The sequence below is a fragment of the Dromiciops gliroides genome, chromosome 4 (genome assembly GCF_019393635.1).
Source record: "Dromiciops gliroides isolate mDroGli1 chromosome 4, mDroGli1.pri, whole genome shotgun sequence".
Classification (NCBI taxonomy): domain Eukaryota; kingdom Metazoa; phylum Chordata; class Mammalia; order Microbiotheria; family Microbiotheriidae; genus Dromiciops; species Dromiciops gliroides.
In genome coordinates this window covers 442,730,160-442,757,196 of record NC_057864.1, presented here as the reverse complement: position 1 = coordinate 442,757,196, position 27,037 = coordinate 442,730,160, and the positions used below count along the sequence as shown (strand labels likewise).

General features: G+C 41.3%; 1 protein-coding gene across 1 annotated transcript in view; it reads left to right on the top strand.

The window, feature by feature from the left end:
• The first annotated feature begins 602 nt into the window (after nt 1-602).
• DENND2C (DENN domain containing 2C) overlaps nt 603-27,037 on the top strand; it is a 40,698-nt gene continuing 14,263 nt past the window's right edge. Inside the window, exons 1-12 of the mRNA XM_044004200.1 lie at nt 603-737; nt 3,331-4,331; nt 4,973-5,109; nt 6,096-6,208; nt 6,546-6,716; nt 13,277-13,373; nt 16,821-16,865; nt 19,011-19,198; nt 21,229-21,338; nt 22,296-22,365; nt 22,770-22,847; nt 25,629-25,769. Coding sequence (XP_043860135.1) covers nt 3,508-4,331; nt 4,973-5,109; nt 6,096-6,208; nt 6,546-6,716; nt 13,277-13,373; nt 16,821-16,865; nt 19,011-19,198; nt 21,229-21,338; nt 22,296-22,365; nt 22,770-22,847; nt 25,629-25,769 — 1,974 coding nt within the window. The 5' untranslated portion in view covers nt 603-737; nt 3,331-3,507. The remainder of the gene's footprint in view (nt 738-3,330; nt 4,332-4,972; nt 5,110-6,095; nt 6,209-6,545; nt 6,717-13,276; nt 13,374-16,820; nt 16,866-19,010; nt 19,199-21,228; nt 21,339-22,295; nt 22,366-22,769; nt 22,848-25,628; nt 25,770-27,037) is intronic.

Below are 27,037 nucleotides of genomic sequence, written 5' to 3'. Positions count from 1 at the left end.
TAAGTGTTAAGTGTCTGAGGCTGGATTTGAACTCAGGTCCTCCTGAATCTAGGGCCAGTACTCTAGCCACTGCACCACCTAGCTGCCCCAGTCAGGATGTTTTAAAACGTTTCTGGACCATTAAAAGTCCTCAAGCTACAAAGGGGAAAATGCTCATCTATGAAAATGATAGGTGGTGAAGAAAAACCTCATTTCCAAGAGTAGCCCAACCCAAAACCCTGGGACAAAGAAGGGCATTCTTAAAGAGCTGTGGAGATGAACTGTCGCCACTGCACCCCGATGCGATTGTTTCACACCCTCTTGTACCCACGCATTTTTAGTGGTGTCCCATCTTCCCCAGAGCCATGTGCCATCTTTCCTCCAGGCTTCCCTGGATGGGCTGCAGGAAGGTTGATTACAATTCCTTCCCATCAGCGTTTGCTGCGCCTACAAAATGACAAGTGGGTTTTTGTGTTCTTTTATCAATCGTGGTCAGCTGCACTGACAAGGGAGGCCAGGACGCTTTCCTGCCCGTTAATCAAGGCCGCACAGACAAAGCTGGAGGAAGGATGACCCGTGGCTCAGGAAGTTTTGAGTCAATTGCTATTTATATGTCGTGTACAGTCGATGGGGAGCCTAGGTCCCCATTCAGGATAGGAGGGGAAAGTTTTCAGCCAAATCCAACATGTGAGGAAACAGCTAATGGGCCTGACTGAGTGAGGCCTCCGTGTGAAAGGAAGGAATGTGAGACAGTCATTGTAAGTATTATTTTTCCACCTCGTTTGCTGTTTTGGGTCACAGGCGTGGCAGCGGTGTGGTGAGAAGTTCAGGTTTGTGGCAAAGAAAGGCTGTTAATGGGCACCGGGATCTTCAGCTCTGTCTGTGGCACTCTGGTGGCAAAACGGAAATAAAACTTCATGGGGTATTGAAGTGATCTTAACATAGAAGGGGAAAGGGGAGGGGCAGACAGGGAGCCCACTTCCAAAATAGCTCCTTACTGGGCTGCCTACATACTTTCCATGTATGTATTTTCAATTCAAGTCAACAAGCATTTATTAAGTGCCTACTAGGTACAAGGTATTGGGGTTATAAAGGCAAAAATGTAAACAGTGCCTTCCCTCAAGAAATGTATGTTCTACTGGGGAGGTGGCAGGAAGGGCGATAGGTACGCAGACAAGTAAATAGTCACTTGGGGAAGGGAAGTTGTGGAGAGGGTGATGGACCAACAGCCATTGCAGGGGAGGAAGAAATGGAGGAATTCCAAAAAGCATTTGACAAAACCCTCTAAGCTAGTTATTTTCATAAAATAAGAGCTGACATTTATAACTCATATAGTACTTAAAGCTTTACAAAGGCCGTGAAAACAAGTATTATTATTATCATTGTTATCGTTATTATTGTTGTTGTTATTATTATTATATCCATTTTACAGATGAGGAATTTGAAGCTTTAAGAGGTTGTGTCATTTGCCCATAGCCACACAGCTAGCCAAAACTCAGACCCAGATATCTCCTGATCCTCATAACAATGATCTTTCTCCTGGATTGTCCTGCTTCATTTGACTCTTCTCATAGGCAACCAGGTGGCCCAATGTATAGAGCACTAGACCTTGAGTCAGGAAGACTTGTGAGTCTGTCACTTACTAGCATCGCCTTGCTAGGCAAGTCACCTAACCCCTGTTTATTTCAGTTTCCTCACCTGTAAAAGAAATAAAAATAATACCCACCTCCCAAGGTGGTTGTGAGGCTCAAAGGAGATAATATTTGTAAAGTGCTTAGCTCAGTGCCTGGTACCTAGCAAGTGCTATTTAAATGTTAGGTATTATTACTATTACTACTTCTGTTTGCCTCAGTTTCCTCCACTGTAAAAGGACCTCTGTCACAGGGTTGTTGTGAGGATTACATGAGATAATATTTATAAACTGCTTAGCACATCACCTGGTATATAGCAGGTGCTTAATAAATGCTTGTTTCCTTCCTTCCCCAATACTAAGAAGTATTTTTACAGCTATTTTTTTCCCTTTTCTTTCCTGGGTGTGATAGGTTGGGGCTGGCTCTGTCACTTAAAGTCATTTAACCTCTGGGTTTTGTCATCTCCTGTGTAAAATGAGGGTTTTGGTCAGGATGACTTCTAAGGCTCCTTTTAGTCCCAAATCTATGATAATATGAAAAACCTTTAGGAGAAAAAAAGTTACAGATAAAATTAATTGGGTGGATTTTTATGACCAGCTTTAAAAAAAAAGAGGGACTGCCCTGCTTCAGGATATTAAAATTTCATTTATTCAACAACCCTTTATACAGATGCAAAGCACTATGTTAGATTCTGGGAGAGATGAAAAGATAAGTAAGACATATTCCTGCCCTTATGGAGTTTATACAAGAGGGAAATGTAACAGACATAAATAACCAACAGTATACAATGAGTACAATAAAACAGTGCTGAGCAGATTAATATTATAAAAGCATAGGGGGCAGCTAGGTGACACAGTGGATAAAGCACTGGCCTTGGATTCAGGAGGACCTGAGTTCAAATCCAGCCTCAGACACTTGACACTAGCTGTGTGACCTTGGGCAAATCACTTAACCCTCATTGCCCCACCAAAAAAAAAAAAAAAGCATATGGCAGCTAGGTGGTGCAGTGGATAAAGCACCGGCCCTGGATTCAGGAAGACTTGAGTTCAAATCCAGCCTCAGACACTTGACACTTACTAGCTGTGTGATCCTGGGCAAGTCACTTAACCCTTATTGCCCCACAAAAAAAAAAAGAAAAGAAAAAAAAGAAAGAAAAAGCATAGTAAATTACAAAGGCCTTTTATTTTAATTAATGCTGATCTATATTCAACATTTTGGGAAATGCCAAAGGTAAGGGTCTCTTAATACTGTTGGCACACTCTTTCAAGGGATACCTTTTAGGAGTTGTAGTATTTCATAAGAAATTGGGACATTTTTACACATGCAATGCAAGTATAGTATTTAGGGGTGTGTGCTTCAGTATTTCCAAAGATCTGTGATTTTATCAGTGCATCTACTCCTCCCATTGCTTTAGTATAGCAAATGGGCTTTATGAATTGCCATGGCCAAAATCATTTGCTTGCTCTCAGCATACCTTGTGATGATTGACCTCTCCAGACTTAGCTAGGCCTGGGGCAGCAGATATAGTTAACCTTGGGTGGTCAGGTCTGAACAGGAGGCATTTTCATCTTGGTAGGATGTGCTGGAACAGAATCAATGAGAGGTCACCTCTATACTATGATGAGTTATCGTAGTAGGACGTTAGTGAAGGCACTACCAAAGTGGTTAAAATTGGGAACTTAAAATCATTTTTTTCCATTGTTTTTTTCTTTTTGAATAGGACTGTACCACCAGATCGAACTCTTGGCACTTTTCTACAAAAGGATTTTTTAAAGCTATCTCAGGTTGCAGATGAAATGGAAATAATACAATCACTGGGATTACAATTGAAGGGAAAGAGGTTAATAACCCTGTAGCAGTTCTTGCAATGAAACCTTTCTAAAAATTGTCAGTTGACATGCGCCCAACAGGGAATATGGAGCTTGGCTTTTCTCGTTCGGCTGTCCAAACACTGTCAAGAAGCCATTGCAAGAACATCAAACAAAAGATCTCTCAGTGGGAAGGAAGGACTAATGGTGGGTCTAATCCAGAACACCAGCAACTGAAAGACTTTGGAGTGAGATATAACTGTAATCGGGATGTTTTTTCTAAGACAACAGCTGCTTCTGTGGGAAAGAGTAAAAAGTTGGGACCTATCAACTCTCCAAATCTGGGACTGGATCTGAGGGAAGAAGAGGTTCAAAGTGAGGATGAAAATGAGAGGCATGAAGATGATTCAAGTTTATTTCACAATGAAGCAGTAACCAACATGGTGTGTTCTCAGGTCAAACAAATAGAAAGCTGGAAAGATGATGTTTTGAACCCAGAGAATACGTTGCCTCCTGGAAACTTTTATACCTCAAGAGTATTATGGAAGAAAATGGAAGCCCTTCCTCCAGATAAAGGCTTGAATTTGTCTTTAGAAAGCTGTGGTTCTCCAGCGAAAGAACTGAATCTCAGCATTCTGGATAGGCCAAATGGAATAGCCAAGAGTTTAGAAAATGTTTACTCTGATCCTGAGGGACAAGAAGCTGGACCTTCTATAAACCCTCTGCCAAAGCCTCGTAGGACATTCAGATATTTATCCGAATCAGATGGTATGCCACTTAAAGAGAGTAATTGTAGAAGAGAGTACTGTGAAAAGCAGCCACTGGATAAATTGTTTGTAGAGCCCCCTGTCCCCCCAACTCTGGGTCTTGAAACAAAGAAATATGGTGGAAAAATTAGAAGGAGATCTAAAAGGTTTGTCTCTTGTCATTTTATAAATAATTACAAGTGTTGTGGGTTGGAATAGATGGCCTCTGTCATCCCTTCCAATCCAGAGGCTGTGTGTTGCTGATTTTTTTATTTAGTGTTTGCAGAGTTGTGGAACTCCTTTTTCCTCTTCACAACAGGCTCAGTACCATTTTCCTTCTGTTGGTTACAGTCCTGTTCTGATCATACTGACACTGAATTACGTGAGAAAAAAAAATAAGTAGAACAGGAAAAAGTGGAAGGACAGGAACTAGCTAACGTACTAGCTTGGGAACAGCAGCACAGGCTAGTAGCTCTGGGCTTTTAAAAAGGTGTAGCTGAAACACATACTCGAGCCCACTTTGTGGAATATGGAGAATTAAATAACTTTTTTTTTACTGTGGTTTGGACCATTATTTTTTTTTTAAGTGAATACGGTTGCATAAAATTTTTTTGAAAGTTTAAAAAAATTCTCCCACAGTACGTCCAAGGTATATAACTAGTTTAGTCTGTCACACACAGCTATCTGCTAATAAAACACTTTTGCTATCAAGCTTGATTCTATTAATTTCATATTTTCTTTGATCTCTACCATACTGACAGAAGGTGAAATTTGGGCAAAAAATTATTGGGAAATATGTCTTCTTTAGGAAATCCTTTGAGTTTGAAGATATCCAGCACTTTCGAAATCGGAACTCACCCAAGATCCATGAAGAACTTGGAGGAAACTCTGGATCAGCACTTTATTACACACAGTCAGAGGACAATATCTATGAGGATATTATATGTAGGTATCTACAATCTGTCTGGTTACATTTAATAAGTATGAATTTGGCAAAGCCCTTAACTGTAGGGTGGTGGTTTCTTTCACAATCAGTCACTCCTTGCCCTAAAGGAAAAAAATCTGAACCTCCCAAATGCAATTTTTCCCTTTCTACTGGATTTTTACAGCTGCCTTAGTAGACTGCTCAAATAGAATGTTGATAAACTTTGTACAGTATCTTGTTTACATTTATCAGTAGTAGGGGTATGCAGGAGCCCACTGAGAATCAGGCCCTAAAAGTCAATTCCAGCGTTGAAGAGCCAATTGTTAAATTTTCAGTGTGAGCATTGACCCATTGCAAATTGGAAAACACTATAAATCAGGGCTTGATTTGTTGTTTTAAGACTTAAGAAAGTGGGGCAGCTAGATGGCGCAGTGGATAAGCACCGGCCCTGGATTCAGGAGTACCTGAGTTCAAATCCAGCCTCAGACACTTGACACTTACTAGCTGTGTGACCCTGGGCAAGTCACTTAACCCCAATTGCCTCACCCCCCCCAAAAAAAAGACTTAAAAAAGTGATGAAGAAAACATTAATAATGCAGATTAAACTTTAAAATGTGCCCTCTGTGTGTCCATGTACATCTGCATGTATGTGTATATTATATATAGTCATATATACATATGTCTATATATAATGCATTATAGATACATACGCACATGTGTGTATATGTATAATGTTTCTTATATGTATAAGCAACTCCACTCAACCCTAGAAGTTTCAAGGAGTGAATACCTGTAAACAAGGGTATGCTGGTAAATGTCATTTCTACTCCTAGCTCTCAAAGCTGGTTCTTAAATGCTTACCAGTATACCCTTGTCTGGAAGGTGTTCACTCCTGGGTAGCTTATAGGGTTGAGTGGGGTTGCTTGGATTATTGCCTTTGCTAGCTGTGGTGACTTTGCTTTTATTTAATCACTATTTTCTATAATTTTTTGCATGTGTTTTCAAGATTCTGCCAAGGAGAATACATATGAGGATATCAAAGTAACTCCTATACCCGTGTGGAGGGCTCCCTCAACATGGAAGCTGCCACCCTCCAAAAATACTTTTAAGCCACCCAAGGTATGTGAACACATTTGGTTGGATTGACTACCAGTAAGAAGCATGAGAACCATCTCTTTAAAAACAGAAGGGTTAGGAGAGTCTTTAGTGTGTATGACCACGAGACATGGTTTGGAGGGAATCTACTTAAATTGCAGTAGGAGGGATCTCAGTTAGAACTGAGGGAGGCTTCCCAAGAGTTATAAAACATTGGTTATTTCTTCCAAGAAAGACTGTGCAATTCCTGCTTTGGAAAATTTAAAAGAGGATTGGATTACATTTTATGAAATACTTTAGGCATATGGAAGACACTCAAATTTGATGCCCTTTACCAATGAACTTTCTTCCCTTTCTTTAGCTTCCTCCCAAACCCCCATTCCTCTATCGTAAGACTATGGAGCTGAAGAATTCACAAGCCTGTTTCCGCTCAAAGCTTACAAAGGACACAACTTTGCCTGTCACTTTAACAGAGTGGAAAGTATTCCGGGCTGGAGAAGCTGCAAACAGGAAAAGAAAAAACCTCCCAAGGGTAAAGAGGATTCTAATACCTTCCTTCTTCTTTAACACTCCAGCATTGTTCTATGAAAGACTAAAATCAAACACACTTTACTCTGAAAATGAAGAGTGGTTAGAGCTGACCTCCTGGAGCCAAGGCTGGAGAGTCAAATCAGTGGCTTTTGGTAAAGCTGCTTCTATGTGTTTGGCAGTTCTGGATTGTTTGAGATGTTTTAAATCTCAGATTTTCCTTCTAATCACCTCAATTTATATAGAAATCAGAGGCTTTCCAGAGTTTTATATCTCAGTTTGGAGTCTCATACATTAGAAACACATCAGTCGGGGGCAGCTAGGTGGCGCAGTGGATAAAGCACCGGCCCTGGATTCAGGAGTACCAGAGTTCAAATCCGGCCTCAGACACTTGACACTTATTAGCTGTGTGACCCTGGGCAAGTCACTTAACCCCCATTGCCCTGCAAAAAGAAAAAAAAAGGAAAGAAAGAAACACATCAGTCTGTGTTTATTTAGTTCCTGTTCTGTTAATTTCTCTTGTTATTCCCCAAAGTAGGGCAAGACTGCTAGGTGGTACAGTGGATAGAGTACTGGCCCTGAAGTTGGGAGGACATGAGTTCAAATATGACCTTAGACACCTACCAGCTATGTGATCCTGGGCAAGTCACTTAACCTGATTGCCTTAAACATCTGGGGCTATCTCCAGTCATTCTGATCTATATCTTGCCACTGGACCCAGAAGGCTCTAGAGGAGAGAGTGAAGTTGGTGACCTTGCATAGACCTTCCTCACTTAAATCCAATTCAGTGCAAGTCATGACATCACTCCAATGCCATGGTCCTCTTCAAGAACTAAGGACAGACAACAACAGACTTGCTCTGAATGCTGGCACTTGGCATATCAGTGATAAGGCCCCAGCTCCCAGCAGGGCCTTTAAAAGAAAGGCTAAAAAGGTTACCAATAGGACAAATATCTTCACATAGGAAGTGATAAGAAGTTACTCTATTTTACAAACATTTTTAATTTCTCAATGCTTTTGAAATTTGTAATTAAAGTTTTTGTTATAAAACCATGTAGTACCTCAGAATTCTGATCACTTTAATACTTGCTTGTTGCCTTAATTCTCTGTGAGCTAGTTTTAGTTCAGGAGTTTTTAACTTGGGGTCCTTGGACCCACCTAAAGGATCTATGGATAAATTTCAGGTGATCTGTGAACTTGAATGGGAAAAAAATTATATCTTTATTTCATTAGCCTCTAACTCAAATTGAACACTTCCTTCAATTATCTAAAAACATGATTTTGAGAAGGGGTCCATGGGTGACATTAAAAAAAAGAAGCGGGGCAGCTGGGTGGCTCAGTGGATGGAGCGCCGGCCCTGGAGTCAGGAGTGCCTGAGTTCGGATCCGGCCTCAGGCACTTGGCACTTGCTGGCTGTGTGACCCTGGGCAAGTCACTTGGCCCCAATTGCCTCACTAAAAAAAAAAAAAAAGAAGAAGCAAAAAAAAAATGAAAGGGGCAGCTAGATGGCGCAGTGGTAAAGCACCGGCCCTGGATTCAGGAGTACCTGAGTTCAAATCCGGCCTCAGACACTTAACACTTACTAGCTGTGTGACCCTGGGCAAGTCACTTAACCCCAATTGCCTCACCTAAAAAAAAAAAAAATGAAGCATCCCTGGCTTTTCTAGAAAGTCATCTAGCATATTCATCTGTATTGCTGACTTTAATGTTTAAAAAAAGAAAGAACAGCTGTTTCTTGGCTCAGTGACCTGTGATTGGCTCAGTGGGAATGGTCTTGTTTCCTAATTGCCTTAATTCTTCTGATGTTTCCTGCCACTCCCTCCTCAGTATGTGAAAGAGTTAAGAACACACAGGGTTTGGAGAATCCCAGAGTTGGGAGGGGATTTTGGTCTTTTTTTAGTGAATATTCTCAAGCTCTTCACCCTTGTTTAAATGTTGAAAAATGTTTGTAAATTGAGGGCTTTAATGAGAGTGCCAAGAACCCTTGCAAACATCTTTGCTTGGTGTGTTCGCCATGCTGAGATAACAAAGGGGGCTCCTACACAAGCCAGAAGCACCAAATCCATGTGTTCACCGGATGAAGAGCAGAAATCCTCATGTGTGAAGGCATTTCAGCTTCACCCTCTTGGCCTGTAGAATTTAGAGAGGACCCCTAGTCCTATCAGGTTCTTATGCTCCTCTACATTGCTCTCAGTTGATCCCCTAATAAGTAATAATCATTATGACAATGACATTTAGGTTGTGCTTACTGAGTTTTATTCTGTCTGGAGAGGTATAGGTTATTCTTCCTTTGGCCTAACCAGAAAACTTTCTTGAAAAGGTAGGAGTGAGGAGAACAGGGTTCAAAGGTTGTTGGTGGTTTGTTTTTTTGTTCTCAAAGAGAACCAGGACATCAGGGTAATGTTGTGACTTGCATTGAATTGGATTTTTAAATGAGGCAGGGCTGTGCAAAGTCACCAACCTTACTCTCTCCTCCAGAGCCATCTGGGTCCAATGGCAAGGTGTAGATAAGGTGTAGATAAGGACGACTGGAGATGGCCTCGGATGTTTAAGGCAATCCCGTTAAGTGACTTGCCCAGGGTCACACAGCTAGTAAGTTTCTGAGGTCACATTTGAACCAGGTCCTCCCGACTTCAGGGTCAGTGCTCTATCGACTGCACCACCTAGCTAGCTCGTGTTCAGAGGTCAGACAGAGGTGGGTGATTAATAGTCCTACCTGGACCTTAGAGACTGACTCCTTTCAGGATGCTCTGTGTGTAACAGAGATTGTGACTTCGGAGCATTCTCAGAACAGCATTCCACAAGAATGGCTTTTGGTGTGTTGACTGTAACCTTCCCTGGAAGAGAAACCAGCCTCCCAGTTTGAAAGTCACTGATGGAGTCCATATGCCTCTTCTCCACCCTTCCTCCCTCTTGCTTGCTATGGATCAGAAGGCTGCCTAGTTGGAATTATTTGCTACAATAAATCTCCTAGTGCTTTGTAGTGTTTATCAGTTCAAATATCTAGAGCAAAATGGTTTCCATCATATCTTAGGGAGAATATTCTACCAAACACAAACTCCTTTTTTCAAGGTGGGCATGGGTTCCTCTTCTTGGCTTTTAACTTAAATTCTAATTTTTATGATCTGATTACCTCTTCTCACCTTTGTACAAAAATAAAGTAGTTCTTCTCCCTCAGATGCTTGTAAATAATGATTATGCTGCGGTTTTTTTAACCCTTTACCTGAAGGCCTTGTTCTTTAGTCATTATTTATCCACAATAGGAATGTTCATTATTATTGCTATTATTATTATTATTATTATTATTATTATTATTTTATTAATATTTTTTTTTGGTGAGGGCAATTGGGGTTAAGTGACTTGCCCAGGGTCACACAGCTAGTAAGTATTAAGTGTCTGAGGTCGGATCTGAACTCAGGTTCTCCTGACTCCAGGGTCGGTGCTCTATCCACTGCGCCACCTAGCTACCCCCTGCTATTATTATTAAGATTAATTCACTCTTATCAAGTCCTTTAAAGCCTACGATGATTTCCATGTTGGCCTTTCAGCTTTTTAAATATGTTTCTCTCTCTAAGTCCTTTAAGAGGCTTAAGAGTATGATAAACTCAGAGGGTGATGGGTACTGGGCTTGAAGTCAAGAGAGATGTGGGAGCAAATCCTGACTCCTACGGTCACTAGTTGTGTGACCAGGAAAAAGTCTCTTCATTTCTAGGAGCCTCAGTTTCCTCATTTGTAAAATGGGGATAAATAATGCCAGTTTGTTGTGAACAGAGCATTCTGTGACTATTGAAGGGCCCAATAAATGTGAATTACTACTCCTGTTACTATGGAGGTTTCTAAGCAGGGGTTCTTAAAACTTTTTTGTTTTGGCAGTTTGATACAACCTCTAGACCCCTTAGCAGAAGAATGTTTTTAGGTGCAGAAGACAAAATACATAGAATTACAAATCAATCATATTGAAAAACAGCTGTCAAAATATGCATTTTTTAAAAAAGCACACTGGTCTCAAGTGAAGAATGCCCATTTAAGAGTGATCTGAATAGATCCCTGTGAAGTATATAGTACAAGTATCCTCATGCCTATTTTGCAGATGAGAAAACAAATTCATGGTTTCCACTAGGTCACGTGGCTAACAAGTAGCAAAGTCAAGATTTGAACCTAGGTCTTCTGACTCCAAGTCTAGTGCCTTTTCTGCTACACTACAAATGGCTTTGCTGAGTTTTCTGTTTGGTGGTGGTGGTGGTGGTGGTTTTTATAGTGAGGTTTAAGAACAGCAACTTTTTGCTTTTATTGTGAATATCCACTAAAAAAAAAAATTTAGAAAATCAGCCTGATCCAAAAATGTGGGAACATTATGCATATTGGAAGCATGTGCTATTTTCTTTTTCTGAAATGATTCAACAGTTTTACAGTTGCCAAGATTGTTGGAGAAACACGAAAAAGACCATAAACAACTAGAATATTCCTCAAGCAATTTTGAGGCTGGACTTTTATTTAATGCTCTCAATAGCTCACATTCTTAGTATTAAATGTATCAAGTATGGATTAATAATGTCAGTCAGCAAGCATTTATTAAATGCCTACTGTGGACCAGACATTGTACTATGTACTAGGGTTGAAAAGAGAGGCAAAAGACAGTCCCTGCCCTCAGGGGTCTCCCAATCGCATCTATAATAGAGTAAAAGAACATTTGATTCATGAGGAACTTTTAAAAACTAAATTTCTCTTATAAAGGTATCTATTGATTATCCCTGCTTCCTCCTTCCTTTTTCTCCATTCTGCTCCTCTCCAGCAACTTCTCCCAACAGCTTAGAAGGGCAGATCCCTAATTCTAAGACGCACCCAAATAATGCAGAGAAGCAGTTAGGCAAGAGTTTTGACAATGAATGGGCAGGGTTGCATTCTCTTGAGATTGATTAAAATAATAAAAGAAGCATGACTCCCGTGCCAAAGTGTTCAGGCAGTTGGCAAGATGTAGGTACAGTTTGGTATAAGAAAGAATTTATGTTTTGGATAGGACTTGGACTAGATGACTTCTGAGTTTGCTTCGGACTCTAAGATTCTATAACTCTAATTAGAACTACAAACTATGTTCACGGAATCCCAGACTTTAGCTGTGTGCTCAGAAGGCATCTAGTCCAGCATGGCAACTGATCTATGCCTGCTTACCAGAGCCATAATTAGCGTGGGATGGATGGGGCTGTTTCCCAGGATGCTGATATGGGGGGATGGGAGTAGTAGGTTTGCTGCCCTTGGCAATCGCTTTTTTCAAACCTTGCCCAGTGATCCTCCAGAGACATGGGGCACAACCAGCCCTGTGGACATAGGTGGAGGACAGGCAACCTCCTTCTAGCCCAACTATGTACTACCTGCGACTATGCCCACATCATTGTGCCTCCTCTTTCCTACCCCTCATCCACTTTCCCCTTGCCCTGGACAACTAAATTTGCCCCAGAGAAGGCCTGGCTGATTTTGCCTGCACTCTGTCTCTAGCTGGTCTGGAAGCTTGATTAAAAAAAAAAAAATCTCCCATGACATGGAACTCCCCATCTTTTGCAGCAGCCCTTAAGAAGCAAGATAAGAAGGGAGCAGCTCGGTGGTACAGTGGATAAAGCACTGGCCCTGGATTCAGGAGGACCTGAGTTCAAATCTAGCCTCAGACACTTGACCCTTAATATCTGTGTGACCCTGGGGCAGCTAGGTGGCACAGTGGATAGAGCACCGGCCCTGGAGTCAGGAGTGCCCGAGTTCAAATCCCGCCTCAGACACAATACTTACTAGCTGTGTGACCCTGGGCAAGTCACTTAACCCCAATTACCTCACTAAAAAAACCAAAACAAAACAAAATATCTGTGTGACCCTGGGCAAGTCACCTAATCCTCAATGCCCCACCAAAAAAAAAAAAAAAAAAGGAAGAAGAAGAAGCAGAAGCAAGATAAGAGTTGTGTCTTAGCCTCTTCTTATTCTTCAGGAAAGAACACATGATGAGGGCCTTTTGTGTTCATGCTGGTGCTGGATATGTCTAAAAGTAGCCTTATAATGTTATTTAGACAAAAGGGGTAGAGAGTTCAATTTGGCAAACGATTATAAAGCGTGATTATTCTCTTCTTTGCACGGTATTGGTGGGAACAGAAATAACTGAGCCCCACCCTGCCTGCTGAGTAAATGAATGTTTCACTTCCTACTTGGGACAAGAAGAAACTTGAGTGCCATAGCAGGTAAAGCCCACTTGGGATAGAGCTCCTCTCACCAGCCTCAAGGACATGCTGGGACATGGGATCCCACAAAGGCCTCCAAGAGAGCTAGTCTGCAAACAAGCGCACTCCCCTGTGCTTTCATTGCCCCAGTGACATCACTTTCAGTTACAATCACATCCCTACCAGGTGACACTTGAGCAAAAGGACATAACTTTAGTTTTTATTTCCTGAGTTTAAAAGTCCCCCACCCAAAACACCAAAAGGATGCCCTTTGAGAATGAGGGGCCCCAGACTCTCGAACAAAGCCCAAGGTCTTGGTGCGTGTGGCTACCACTTGTAACCTATACTTTTGTGTTTGGGATTTCAGCTTGTGTTGAAAATACAGGATATTTTTGATTCCAAGAGAGGAAAGAAGAGAGTCAAATTGCATCCTTGTACTGGGAAGGAAACACCCCCTGCCAAAGGTAGGAAGAGTTTTTTTCTGTCTCAGCTTCTCACAGCCTCCTGAGTGGGAGATGGGAGATAGGAGATGCAGAAGCAAAGTGTGCCATTTGCCACATGAAGACAACTTTGGCTCCAAAGTCATAAAAGTGGCTTTCCTTTGGAGTCTAGGGAATCCGGCTCTGGACAGGGAGGCTTCCAGATTACAGTGGGACCAGTGTCTAACAGCAGAGGCAGTAGAGGGCAGCTGAACACAATTCAGTGTCCGTTTGAGGGATAATGCTTGGCATGTGGTCACTGAATAAACTCCATTGTTGTGTGTTCTTAAGAGGCCTGAGATGAAAACTCCACTGGCTTAGCAGCCCTAAGAAAACATTTTGAGGACCTTCTGCCCAATACCTAATGTCCTAGGTACTGAAAATTAAAAATAAGGTCATGGATGACATCCAGGGGCTGCTAGGTGGCGCAGTGGATAAAGCACCGGCCCTGGATTCAGGAGGACCTGAGTTCAAATCCATCCTCAGTCACTTGACACTAGCTGTGTGACCCTGGGCAAGTCACTTAACCCTCATTGCCCCACCCCCAAAAATGTTATCTCATTTGATCCTAACAATAACCCTGCAAGGAATTATGACCCCCATTTTACAGTTGAAGAAACTGAGGCAGACAGAGGTTAAGTGACTTGCCCAAGGTCCCATAACTAGTGTCTGAGTCTAGATTTGAATTCAGGTTTTCCTGATTTGAGGCCTGGCATTAATCACTGTTTCACCATCTCGCTGCCTCTATTGTGACTAGAAGTGTTTGGTAAATACTTCTTGGACAATTCATTATAATCCTATTGGACATCCTTTGTATATTTCTTCACGAAGATATTTTGATCAGTTGTCCTCGAATTAAGCAGTGCATCATTGACTATCCTCTCTCAGGGCTGGTTTTTTATTTCTCCTCTCACATTCATCATAGAATGGAACAGTTCGGAGGGACCTCGGAGGTCACTTTTAATCAAATTTCTGCCTAAAGCATGAACCCTGTTCACAACATTGGCAACCAGTGTGTTATCAAGAATCCTGTGGTTTTTAATTCTATGCCTGAATTGTCTGACAGAGCTGGTAGCAAGATGGTTGTGTTTTTTGTTTTTCGATTATACCTGCATTTTCTCCCAGAACTGTAATCCTGACTTCCCTGTGGACACCTGCTGCTTCTACATGTATTTTTTTCTGTTGTTGTGGGGGAGGTCTGGGCAATGAGGGTTAAGTGACTTGCCCAAGGTCACACAGTGTCAAGTGTCTGAGGCCGAATTTAAACTCAGGTCCTCCTGAATCCAGGGCCGGTGCTTTATCCGCTGCACCACCTAGCTGCCCTTACATGTATTTTTTTTTTTAAACTTTGGCGATAGTATAGCATGGAAGATGACACTCTCAAAATTTCCCTTGAAAACAAGAATAGTTTATTAAGGAAATGATTAAATTAAATGTTGGGAAATTTAAGTTTAAAGATAGGTATGCAAATCGATGCTCATCACCATGGGAGTTTGTTCAATCACAACTACTATACCTAAAGAACTTTGTATGGTACCTTACACGTAGTAGGTGATTCACAAATATTAGCTGAATTTGGGAACTTGGCTTTAACAAGTTCTTACACATCACAGTCAGGCAGAGAAGGCACACACAAGGGAGATGAATTACCTTAAGATTTATGAGAGATGGGGCAGCTAGGTGATGCAGTGGATAGAGCACTGACCTTGGAGTCAGGAAGACCTGAGTTCAAATTCGACATCAGACACTTGAAACTTACTAGCTGTGTGACCCTGGGCAAGTCACTTAACCCCAATTGCCACACACACACACACACACACACACACAAAGGAGAGGGATGAACTAGACAACCTTCTGGCTCTTGTTCTATGATCTTAAGCCCTCAGGAAGTATCAGAAATCGACAAACACACACAAACACATAATTCTTTCTCTGATACAGACTCAGAACCCACCTTCCAGTAAAGACAGAAAGCAAATGCTCTCTGAGATTGCTCTTAAGCCTACAGCAAGAGGAATTTACTACCACCTCCTGCCAGCCTCAAACTTTTCCATTTTTTTTTTTTCGAACTACAAAATACATAGCATTCATGGGCATTTTGTTACTATGGGAAAAGTAGATTGTATTAGAAGTATTCTTTGTTCTATCATACCTCTTGCTGCTCCAACTTGGCCTTGAAAATGTTTCATTTCTACATAAGCAAGGTCGTTAGCATGTACAAAAAGATAATTACAAATCAGTGGAAGGAACACCTTGAGGTAAGGATGGGGGAGATATTTTGTGGACTGAGTTATACCAGATTCTGATCTACGGGTTCCAGAGTGATTTGGAATCGTTTTCATGAAGAGTTCTCTTATCCTTTCTACCACACCTAGCTATCTACCTGGAACCCATTCAGTCATCAGATGAGCCAGGCAAGATCAGGATTATTATCATCATTTCATGGGCATTCCGGGAAATAGCATGCTAAGAAGTGGTCATCCATCCTTCACTTAAACACTTCCAGGGATGAGAAACTCAATAGCTTCTGGGTTGACATCTTATAATTGTGCCATTGATTTAAAAAAAAAAAAACCCAACACACACCAAAAAACCAACTAAATTCAAGATTTCATCCTTGTTCCTCTTAAATTTCATTTTAGAGATTTGGCACATTGTTTCATGGTCAAGATTTGTTTTGGATACAGATTCTGTGTATTTAACTAAACTGAATTGCCAGACCACATGGTGGTTACAAAAGATAATGGTCTTTTGTCTTCAAGGGGCTTATAGTTTAGTTTGGGAATACAATGCTGGTTCATACCCATATACAAACACATACAACAATATGGGTAAAATAAACGGATTAAGGATAAGGGAATGATGTAGGCCCCAGGGGAGGCTGGATATTTCTTTGTATCAATTCCTTAGCAGTTTGCCCACTTTCACTCTTTATTATTATTATTATTTTTTTTTGGCCATTTCCATTCATCTTTTAGTTATCGATGCAGGTCTTTCTTTCTTTCTTTTTTCTAACTAGGCTTCATCCTACCCTTCCCATATTTTTGTACATGGCAGAGGGCAAAAAGGTGGCTAACCAGGTCCATTCTCACCTAGACTTACATTTCTAGAATTGACTTGGAACTGAACTTTTTCCTAGGATTGAGAGATGGGAAGTAGGCTAGATTAGTCTGTTATTGCTTCTCTTAGCCCATTAGTCTTTACCATTAAATGTTGGAAGGCACAGAAGATGACAGCTGGAGATGGTGAAAAGAGAAGCTGGGTGTAGTTCTGCAATGTATACATGTTGGTCTTTATGATGGGTCTCAAAGTCTCTGAACTTCCCATCAGTCAGTTATCCTAGATAGGGTGACCTTAGTTACCCCATAACTCCCTCAACTTTCTATCACTATGTACAGTATACAAATGAAAACCCTTTTTCTGTCCTTTCAGGTGAAGCCAGCGGGAACGAAAGTGATGCGGAATATCTGCCAAAGAGTGAGTGAGTCAGTGGGGCGCTTTCTATTTTCGTGATGAACATGGTTAGAGGTGTGGCGTTGTGATTAAGCAGACTTTTATCAGATGGAGTTTCATGTTTCTGGTTATCCCCTTACTACTAATACCTATTGATTCTAGGCAGTTCAGTAGTACATTGTCAGGATGCTTTTCATTTTTAAAAAAGTTCATGTAACAGAGAAAGACAATCAGATATGACAGTTGGGTTGGGACAGCCCATGGGAGTGGCACAGAATACTTGTGTGGTCATGTGCTGTAGTCTGCATCCAAAGAAAAGCAGGTGAATCATTATCGAAATTGGTTATCTATCAGTGAGGGCCCAAGTACTCAGGCACTCAGATGGATTTACTGAAGTCAATTAGATAGCTCACAGTTCAGAAAGGTTACCTTTAGCTGCTTTTTATTTTCCTGTTGTTTGAAATTATTTCCCATAGTTAGAACACCTGGGATGACATCTCACTGGCATATTTATTCCAAGGACCTTGAGGGTGTTCTACAACTTCATTTAATTTAATTTCGCATGGTTGCTTCAGGGTAAATTATTTTGTTTCTACTTAATAGAATAATAGCTAGAAATGTAGAGGTGGTGAAAAGTTTGGGCTGTGTATGAGCAGGTCTCAGGTATAGCAACCAAATCCCAGAATTTGATTTAATTCAACATTTATTAAGTACTTAGCGCAGAATATGCATGAGAATGTGTGCAAAGCTTTGTGCTAGGTGCTGGAAATACAAAAATGAAAAGAAATTGCTCTGAAGAAGCCTCATGGCAAATTAAATATGTTCCACTAGGGATTTTAACTTAAAGACTCCAAGTTTAGAAATCTAATGTTGTACTAGGCCTAAAACAGAAGTGAAGCCATGTGACAAATTAAGAATCCAGGCAAGCAAGAGAAAAGTTGACATATCTAGAAGTATCAGAGATCAGAGCAGGTCATGGATCTTTATTAAAGTCCATTTAACCCTTTCTTCCTCCACTGGCCCACGCTGCTTCAGGCAGTTTCATTGGGTTGCCTGGGTGAGGGTGAAACTCAGATGCTGGCCAGTTCAGTCTGCATGTGTTATAGTGTGACTAATTCAGTGTTGCTGGTGCAGAGAAACAGACTCTGAATATCTAATTTGCTGGAAGTAGAACAGCCCTTTGGGATGGAAGTTGGCCTAGAGCACAGGATTTACTGAATACTACTATGAAAGATATTTGGAAGCAGTGGGGCTGTTCATTCCTTGAGGCATCTTGTATGAATTTCCATAGCGAAACTTTTGATCTGTAATGAAACTTAACTTGTGGAATGGAAGCAGAATGAACTGTAACTCTAAACACACAAAAAATGAGTCACAAGACATGTCTAGTCTTATTGGGTCCAAATTAGAGACCTATTCCTGGGATGTTAGATTTTTATGTAGGTACTTTCATGATATAATTAGTTTACAATGTCTTTTTTTCTTCTCTGTTTTTCCTGCTTGGCATATCCCAGATCACTGATGTAAGCAGATATTGAATTTTTTTTCAGGGCATTGAGGGTTAAGTGACTTGCCCAGGGTCACACAGCTAGTAAGTGTCAAGTGTCTGAGGCCAGATTTGAACTCAGGTCCTCCTGAATACAGGGCCAATGCTTTATCCACTGTGCCACCTAGCTGCCCAGATATTGAATTTTTTTTAACGCTGTGTGTCATGGAAAAAAAAGGGAAAGGAAAAAGATTTCTTTGATGAGAATATGAATTTTGGTTTGGGGGGGGGGGGTTATTAAAAGCTGACCCCATAACTTTCAGGACTGTGCTTTTAAAATATCAGATACCTCAGACCTAACAGTGGCTTCCGTCATTAACCAAATTTTCTTCAAAAACAAAAGCTTTTTTTGCATAGGTTTTACATCTGATTTGATGGCCTGGGTGGGAGAACAGAAAATTAAGAGGAATTTATTGGTGTGCCATTGAAGAGTTGATAACATAAGGACCTTGATATCATATTTGTGCGTGATCGTCCAAAGTATTACATCTCTCTAGCAGACACCATTCAGTCCCCATTCATTAGACACTCTTTGGGAAGTCCCTTAAGCTAGGTTTGATCTACAGATGCTGGAAGCAAGGCTCCCTGCAAAGGAAAAATAATGTTCTTCCGTCTCTTCACAGATCGCCACAAGCGAATAGCACAGCTCCAACAGGCCTCCAAGAGGAACCCTCACTACCAGACCCTGGAGCGGGACCTCATTGAGCTCCAGGAACAGCAGTTATTTGAACTCTTTGTCGTGGTGTCTCTGCAGAAGAAACCACTGGAAATAACATATACTCCTCAAGTCATACAGCAGTTCCCCAGCAAGGTACTCCGTGACGGAGATCTAGGGCCATGGGTCATTCAGCCGTTTATCTGAGAGAGAGAGAGAGATTGTGTGTGCGTAGTTCTTACAACTTTTATTCAATCTGTTTCATTTTTCACCATCAGCTTTTGCCTAAAAGGGGCGATATATTTTTTGTTATCATTCAGTTGTTTTTCATGGGCTCATTTGGGGTTTTCTTGGCAAAGATACCAGAGTAGTTTCTCCTTTCCTTCTCCGACTCATTTGATAGATATTGAGGCAAACAGGGCTAAGTGACTTGCCCAGGGTCACACAGCTAGTAAGGGTCTGAGGCCTTATTTGAACTCAGATCTTCCTGACTCCACTGAACCACCAGAGGCATATATCGACATAATGTTACAAGAAATCTTCCATACAAGGAGACCAAATTATGGACTTTTGAAAAATCAGTTCTGCTCTAGGAGGTGAGAAAGTTCAATGATGAGCACATTTTCAGCACAGTCTAGATTAGTGGGTTCAGAACCCAACCAGGAAATGACTTTGGATAGAGCACCGGCCCTGGATTCAGGAGGACCTGAGTTCAAATCCAGCCTCAGACACTTGACACTTACTAGCTGTGTGACCCTGGGCAATCACTTAACCCTCATTGCCCCACAAAACAAACAAACAAACAAACAAACAAACAAAAAGCTGAGGTGGATGATGAAGAGGAGCAGGAGTCATTTTGCATCAATAAAGATATTAGTTTCAAGAGTTATGATTTCATTGGTGTGAATAATCCTTCCCTCCTGACACAGAGAGGAACTCCTCTCGGCTTTAGGAGATGTCTTTATAAGTTGCTGCAACTAAGAAACGTCATAAGCTGGTGACCTGATTGATGATGAGCCTTACTGATCTCAGCTGGGCTGGTCATTAGGTAGACCCATACTTTTTCCATTTTGGTAGGACTTGTTAGAACTTTCACTCTTATTACCTATATCAAATTGTTTATCATTTTAGGAAGAGGGGAAGGGAAGGAGAGAGGGAGGGAGAAAAAATTGGAACTCAAAATTTTGTAAAAACGAATGCTAAAAATTGTCTTTACATATAATTGGAACAAAATACTATCAAAAATATAAAAAATGAAAAAGAACCCAGGGTCACCTCCATGCTATAATGAGGCTTCAGAGCTGAACGTTGGTGGAGGGTAAAAATAGAAGTTGTAGCTAGAATATATTTGTTACTGAATCCCGGGATTCATTTTGTAGGATGAACCTGACCCAGAATGACATGTTTTCCTGATAAAATGGAGTGTACGGGTAGATCATTTTTAATAGCTACAAAGATGCAATGTAATAATCAGGTTCATTATCTGCTCGGTATTGTAGCAGAACAAGCCAAACTAATGGATTTTAAAATGTTAATTTTTCTCAACTTAGGCTACTTTGTTAAATATAATGCCAAACTTGCATAAAAGAGTCTTTTCATGCTAAATTTTACAGTAAACAACTAACCAGTAATTACACAGCCAAGATTATATGGTAGAAGGAATGATTATACATGGGTTTGATTCCCAAAATAGTTCTTCCCCCAAAATAATATTTTTTATCTTCCTGTTGTTATATCTTTGATTATTGATCACTGACAGAAATTGACACTACTTTTGTCAGTATAATTGGGAATGTGTTTATATTCATTTTGGGTCCCAATACTTCCCACATCTGTCTTCTGAATTAATCTATTTGACTAATGAGTAAAGAAGCAGCCTCCAGGTAAGAAACTGATTATTTTCATTCATGTCTCTGACAGAGGATTATGAAATCTCCAAAGGTGTCCTATGAAAAGAGAGAATCCTTCATTTCTGTTATAACTTAATTAATATAGCTAGTCATTACCAGCTTTCTTATTTTTGTCAAGCTATATTGTATGCATATCCCCATTTATAAATACCAAAACGACTGCAGAGGCTTATTATGTGTCTCTCAGTGGGGCTTGGCTGGGGGCAGGGGGAGGGTCTGTGTACCCTTTTTGAAAGGTGTGGGGCTTTAATCACCAAAAATGTTGCCCTTTTTTAGGCTGACCATCCCTTCAAGCAATCCAAAGACACTGAGGAGAGGCTCAAAGTCATCCCCAGCTTCTGTTTCCCTGATTCTAACGACTGGGTACCTACAGCAGAACTGAAGAGGTGAGTGGACTCCTGAACTTGGGTATTTGCTGTGGTTTAGCACAGTGGAAGTGGAGTGCCTCAGAGGAGCGGGAATGGAACTTAAGTGAATGCCGTCATTGATGAAGAAGGATGGTGTGGGAGGAAAGGAAGAAACAGAATTAGAACTTTCCCTCTGTGGGAGCTCAGGAAAAAAAAGAAAAACACTGGAATAGTTCAGTCTCTGAAGGGAAACGCATTTGAGAAAGGCCTTAACAATTACTTCTCTGGTTGACCCAAAGCCAGGAACGCCCCCCAGCGGCAGGAAGGAGATTTGGGTTTTGGTCTGCATCTAGAGACAGCATCAAAAGTGTCTCCACCTTGTTTTTCTCTCAGGCTTTTTGAAAGAACCACAGCCCAGGTTATTTATTCTGTAGAACTTTTAAGGGAGGCACTAGTGTGAAGGGTGTGACCAGGTGGATCCCACCCAGCCTTTGTGGGAAAGAGATAGTGTTCTAGCAGTGTCTGTAGATTGCTCTATTCTGCCAATGTCTGCATAGCTCTTGGTATACAGAGGTGGCCCTGACGCCTTTTTGAGTCTGGAAACCTTGACATTCCCATGCCCTACGTGCTAAGTGGTTACACTCTTTAGCCCCATATTATCCCCAAATTGAATGGCCTTGCTCTAATCTCCAGGTCATAACTGTGGAACTGAAGAGGGGCTTATAGGTCCTCCCGTCCATACCAGTTTTATAGATGAGGTAACTGAGGTGAAGGGATTGCCCAAGGCCACATAAGAGCTGAGTTGATGCCATCCCATCGTCTGGCTCCAGATCCATACACATACACATACGCATACACATACACATACGCATACGCATACGCATACGCATACACATACACACACATATATTCCCTTTTCCCAGTCAGCCTCTTGTATAGTTTTCACACCTGCTTCAAGCTTGACATCTAAAGCTCCATTGGTGACTTCCTTTACAGTGAAACTTTCTCCTTTGTGCTGACGGGTGAAGATGGGAGCCGGTGGTTTGGTTACTGCAAGAAGCTTTTGGTAAGTCCTGATCCTACCAGAACAGTGATCACTTGCGTGATGCTGGGTAGGGGTGAGGCAGGTCTTTCAGAGGTGAACGGTCTCTGGGGGAAGCGTGTCAGCCACAGAGTGGCTGTTCACTATATTGACACTATATTGGGATCAGGCAGGTAGCAACTAGAAGAGAATAGTTACCGATACCATCGCTTCATTCCATTACAGACATAGGTAGGAGTAAAGCAGCAACCAGCTACTCACTGGTCACCCTAGATCTTTCTGCATGTGAGCCCTGGCCATCTAGGGCATATATTGTACTAGATTTCCCCAGGATTCTTCTGTAAGAAGGGACAGGGCTTTGGCTCCAGCTTGGTCCTCCTAGGGCACTGACAGTACATCATGTTCTGCACTGTTTTCTTATATTTTAGCCAGAAGGCAAAGGAAAGAGACTGCCTGAGGTGTATTGCATGGTTAGTCGGTTGGGCTGTTTCAACCTCTTTTCAAAGGTGAGTGGGGAAAAAAAAGGTGAGTGAAGTGTGTGTGCTGTTTCCATGGTTATTCTCTCTGGGCTCTGAAGATGCTATTTGTTGTTTCTTAGGAATTTTCTGAATGGACACAGAATTAAATGTTTCTTTACAGCAGGGGTAAATAACCAGTCAGTTATCTAACTTACTACATACTAGGCACTGTGCTAAGCAATGATCAGTAGATTCTGAACCATTTACCTGATAAGATTTCCACCTTCTATGGCTTGGTTGAATTTCTAGCTGAGGAGAAAGTGTGGTTAGTAGAGATATTTGATCCATTACACAAGACTTCTTTGAACCAATGTACACACACACACACACACACACACAGAGTCACTTAATCCTACTTGCCTCAATTTCCTCATCTGTAAAAGAAGCTGGAGAAGGAAATGGCAAACCACTCCAGTATCTTTGCCAAGAAAACCCCAAACAGGGTCACAAAGAGTTGAACACAACCAAAACAACTGAACAACCACAAAAAGACTTTATATTGATTCCTATTAAATTAGGTCTTGGGTTCAAGGTTGACCTCTGACACATTACTGGCTGTGTGACATTGGGCAAGATATTTTACTTGTCACTGCCCAAAGGCAACTCTCTAAGACTATACATTTCAGAACATCATCCCCTCCATTTCGACCTAGTGATCTCAGTGTTTTAAGGAAAGGAAAGTTTCCTCACAAAAAGCTGATATAGCCTTTCTGTAGAGCAATACTTCTTAAACTGTAGGTCGCGATCTCATGTTGGGTTGTATAACTGAATGTGGGGGGGGGGTCATAAAAAATTGGGCAACAGTAAAAGGTTATATAAACCTATTTTATATGCTTATATACCCAGGGTCATGTAAAAATTTCTTGGGCAAAAAGGGGGCGTGGGTGGAAAAAATTTAAGAAGCCCTACTGTAGGGGATACATGTGGTCCTAGCTATGTGACCCCGGGCAAGTTACTTAACCTCTGCCTCAGTTTCTTCATCTGTAAAATGCTGAGAAAGAATGGAATCTACCTCCCATGACTGTGAGGATAAAATGAAAAAAGAAGTACTTATAATATGTTAATATAATGTCAGCTATAATAATATAATATAAAATGAAAAATATTTGTAAAGCACTTTGCAAACCTTAAAGCACTCTACACATGCTAGATCATTGTTTTTTGCTGTTGTCATTGCCTAAGATTTGGGAGACTTGGACTGAAGCCCTGATTCTAATAATCATCTTTGTGACCTTGAGGAAGTCATTTTAAGCTCTCTGAGCCTTAGTTCCACTATCTAAAATAGGAATAAAATGTATATTCCTTACTTCACAGGGTTGTGTGGAAACTGCTTTGTAAACCTCAAAACCCTACTGTATATAGGGTTTGAACTATTTTTAATGCTTGTTGCTGTTACTAATATTATTCCAGTGTAACATGGGCTCCAGGGCTCACGTTCCCAAAGCTCACTCTGGCTGGCAAGCTGAATCCCCAGAATGTGGCAGGTTCTTCCACCTCACCATTCTAGGGATAACCTTGAGGAGTTATGGAATAATTTTTCTGGTGTATGTGTCCCCCAATGATTATCAATTAATATCAATTAGCCATCCAGACTTACTTAGCTTTTAAAAACAGGTATTTACTGGGGGCAGCTAGGTGGCGCAGTGGATAAAGCACTAGCCCTGGATTCAGGAGGACCTGAATTCAAATCTGGCCTCAGACACTTGACACTTACTAGCTGTGTGACCCTGGGCAAGTCACTTAACCCCCATTGCCCCACCAAAACAAACAAACAAACAAAACAAAACCATGTATTTACTAAGGTGGTATAGAAAAAACATGGTGCAATGACCATCTCCTTAAACTAGGGGCATACTTTCTCACAAGTACATGGAGCATCCAAGGGAAGGTGGGCGCATGCTTCCACCTCATATATGGCAAAGGGATAACTCATAGCTCTCAGTTGCTAGAAGTCATTTTCTTCCATTTGTGAGGTCTTCTGTTCCTCTTAGACATGGTGTAGTTTTCTGCCAGGTTCCTTGCAGTCTTGAATTCATCTTTCCTCAGTATCTAATTTTTCCGTGGTTCCCTATGCAGACATTATCATCGTTTGTTCCAGAGTTACTGCTGGCATGCCCCTAAGAAGTCCAAATCTTCCCACCTTTCAACGTTTACAATATCATCTTCTGGTCAAGGCAGGGGAGGAGACTAAAGCTGTAACCTTCCTATTTCCCCAAGCAATTACTGATCAGAATGTGGCTAGATTTTTTTTTCTACTAGAATGCTTGACACTCAAAAGTCCAGGTTCAAAACTGGTGTCTTCCATCCATAACCCATGTAAATGACTGGGTCTCTTCAGCCAATCCTAATATACTTCCTGTGTTATGTCATTCCATCTCATCAAATGACTTCCAGATTGATTAAGGACATTTTGAAAAATACCTTTGACTTATTGATTCAGTACAGATATTTACAACTGATTAATGTAATTACTTTAGGGAAATAAGGTGATTAGTTGATTGACTCAGTTCTGATCCTTCCACTAGAATGATAAAGATAAATGAGTTTCTGTTCCCAGGGGATGACTGGAATATAATACTTTGGAGGGATTTGGTTGGCTGGGGGAGCTCATATGGTGGTACTTATGATTTTAGACTAGGGATTTGGTAATGTGTGAATGTTACATACAGAGTGGCTGGCAGTTCTGGTATCTCTTTCTCACATAGGACCATTACAGAAAAGGATAATTAACTCTGAAAGAATAGCCACTGAATGGAGTTTTTTCTACAGATTCTGGATGAAGTGGAGAAGAGGAGAGAGATGTCTCCAGCCCTTGTACATCCTTTCATGCGGAGTGTCATGGAAGCACCTTTCCCTGCTCCTGGACGTACCATCACTGTCAAGAGCTACCTCCCGGGAGCCGGAGATGGGGTAAGTTGGTTGGTCCTTAAAGGGTTTGATAACTCTTCAAGTCAGTAAGCACTTATTAAGGACCTACTAATGTGTCAGTACCTGTACTAAGTGCTAGAGATACAAAAAAGGGGGAAACCTTTTCTGCTCTCAAGGAACTCACAGTATGCCACTAGCTATATATAAATAATATATGCAAGATAAAGATTATCTCTGTCTGGGTGAAGGCACTAACATTAAGGAGAACTAGGAAAGGCTTCTCACAGAAAGTATTATTTTATATGAGGAGGGAGAGAGTTGCAAGCATGAGGAACAGCTAAAGAAAATACCTCTAGTCAGGAGATGAGTGTCTTATGCAAGAAATAGCAAGGAGGTGAGTGTCACTGGATCATAGAGGACATGGAGAGAAGTAAGGTGTAAGAAAAGTAGGAAGGAGCCAAGTCAAGCAGGATTTTATAGTTGATCCTGGAGGCAATAAAGAACCACTGGAATTTATTAAACAGGGGAATAACATGGTAAGACCTGTGCTTTAGGAAGAACCCTTTGATAGCTATGGGGAGGATGAACTGATGAGGAGAGAGAGTTGAGGCAAGGAAACCAACCAGAAGACTATTGCAATGGTCCATGTGTGCAGTGACAAGGGCCTGCAACCAGGGCAGTGTCAGTGTCAGAGGAGAAAGGGGGAAATATGTGAAAGATGTTGCAAAGGCAGAATGTCAGGTCTTGGCTTCATGTCTTGGCTACAGTTTGGACACGGGGTTTGAGAAAGTGAGGAGTAGAGGATGACAGCTCGGTGTGACTGAGAGGATGGTAGTGTCCTTCAAAGTAATAGGGAAGTGAGGAAGACAGGAAGGAAAGATGAATGAACGAAGCATTGATTTATGAAAGGCTTACTGTGTACAAGGCATTGCACTGAGCTCTAGGGATACAAATAGAAAAATCAGTTGGTCCCTTTTTCGAGGAGCTCACGTTCTGATGAGGGAGGTTTCAGCTGCATGTTGGATGGGAAAGCCCTGTAGTCCAAAAGGTGCTTTAGCAAAACAGGTGATAATGCTTCTTCTTCGATGTCAGTTCCAATAATAAAATGATATTATTTTCTAACATGATAAAAATGATGAGGTCAGGATGGCACATAGGCAGAATGTGGACTAGGAGCTGTCAGCAGGGGCTGCCCCTGAAGAAGGCTTCCCCCACCTGCAAACTGTCTCTGACCTCTTCACAGCCACAGTCTTTGTCTCAGAATGGCCTCAGCACTTTGGAAAATCTGCATTGATTAAATCAGGTAGCAG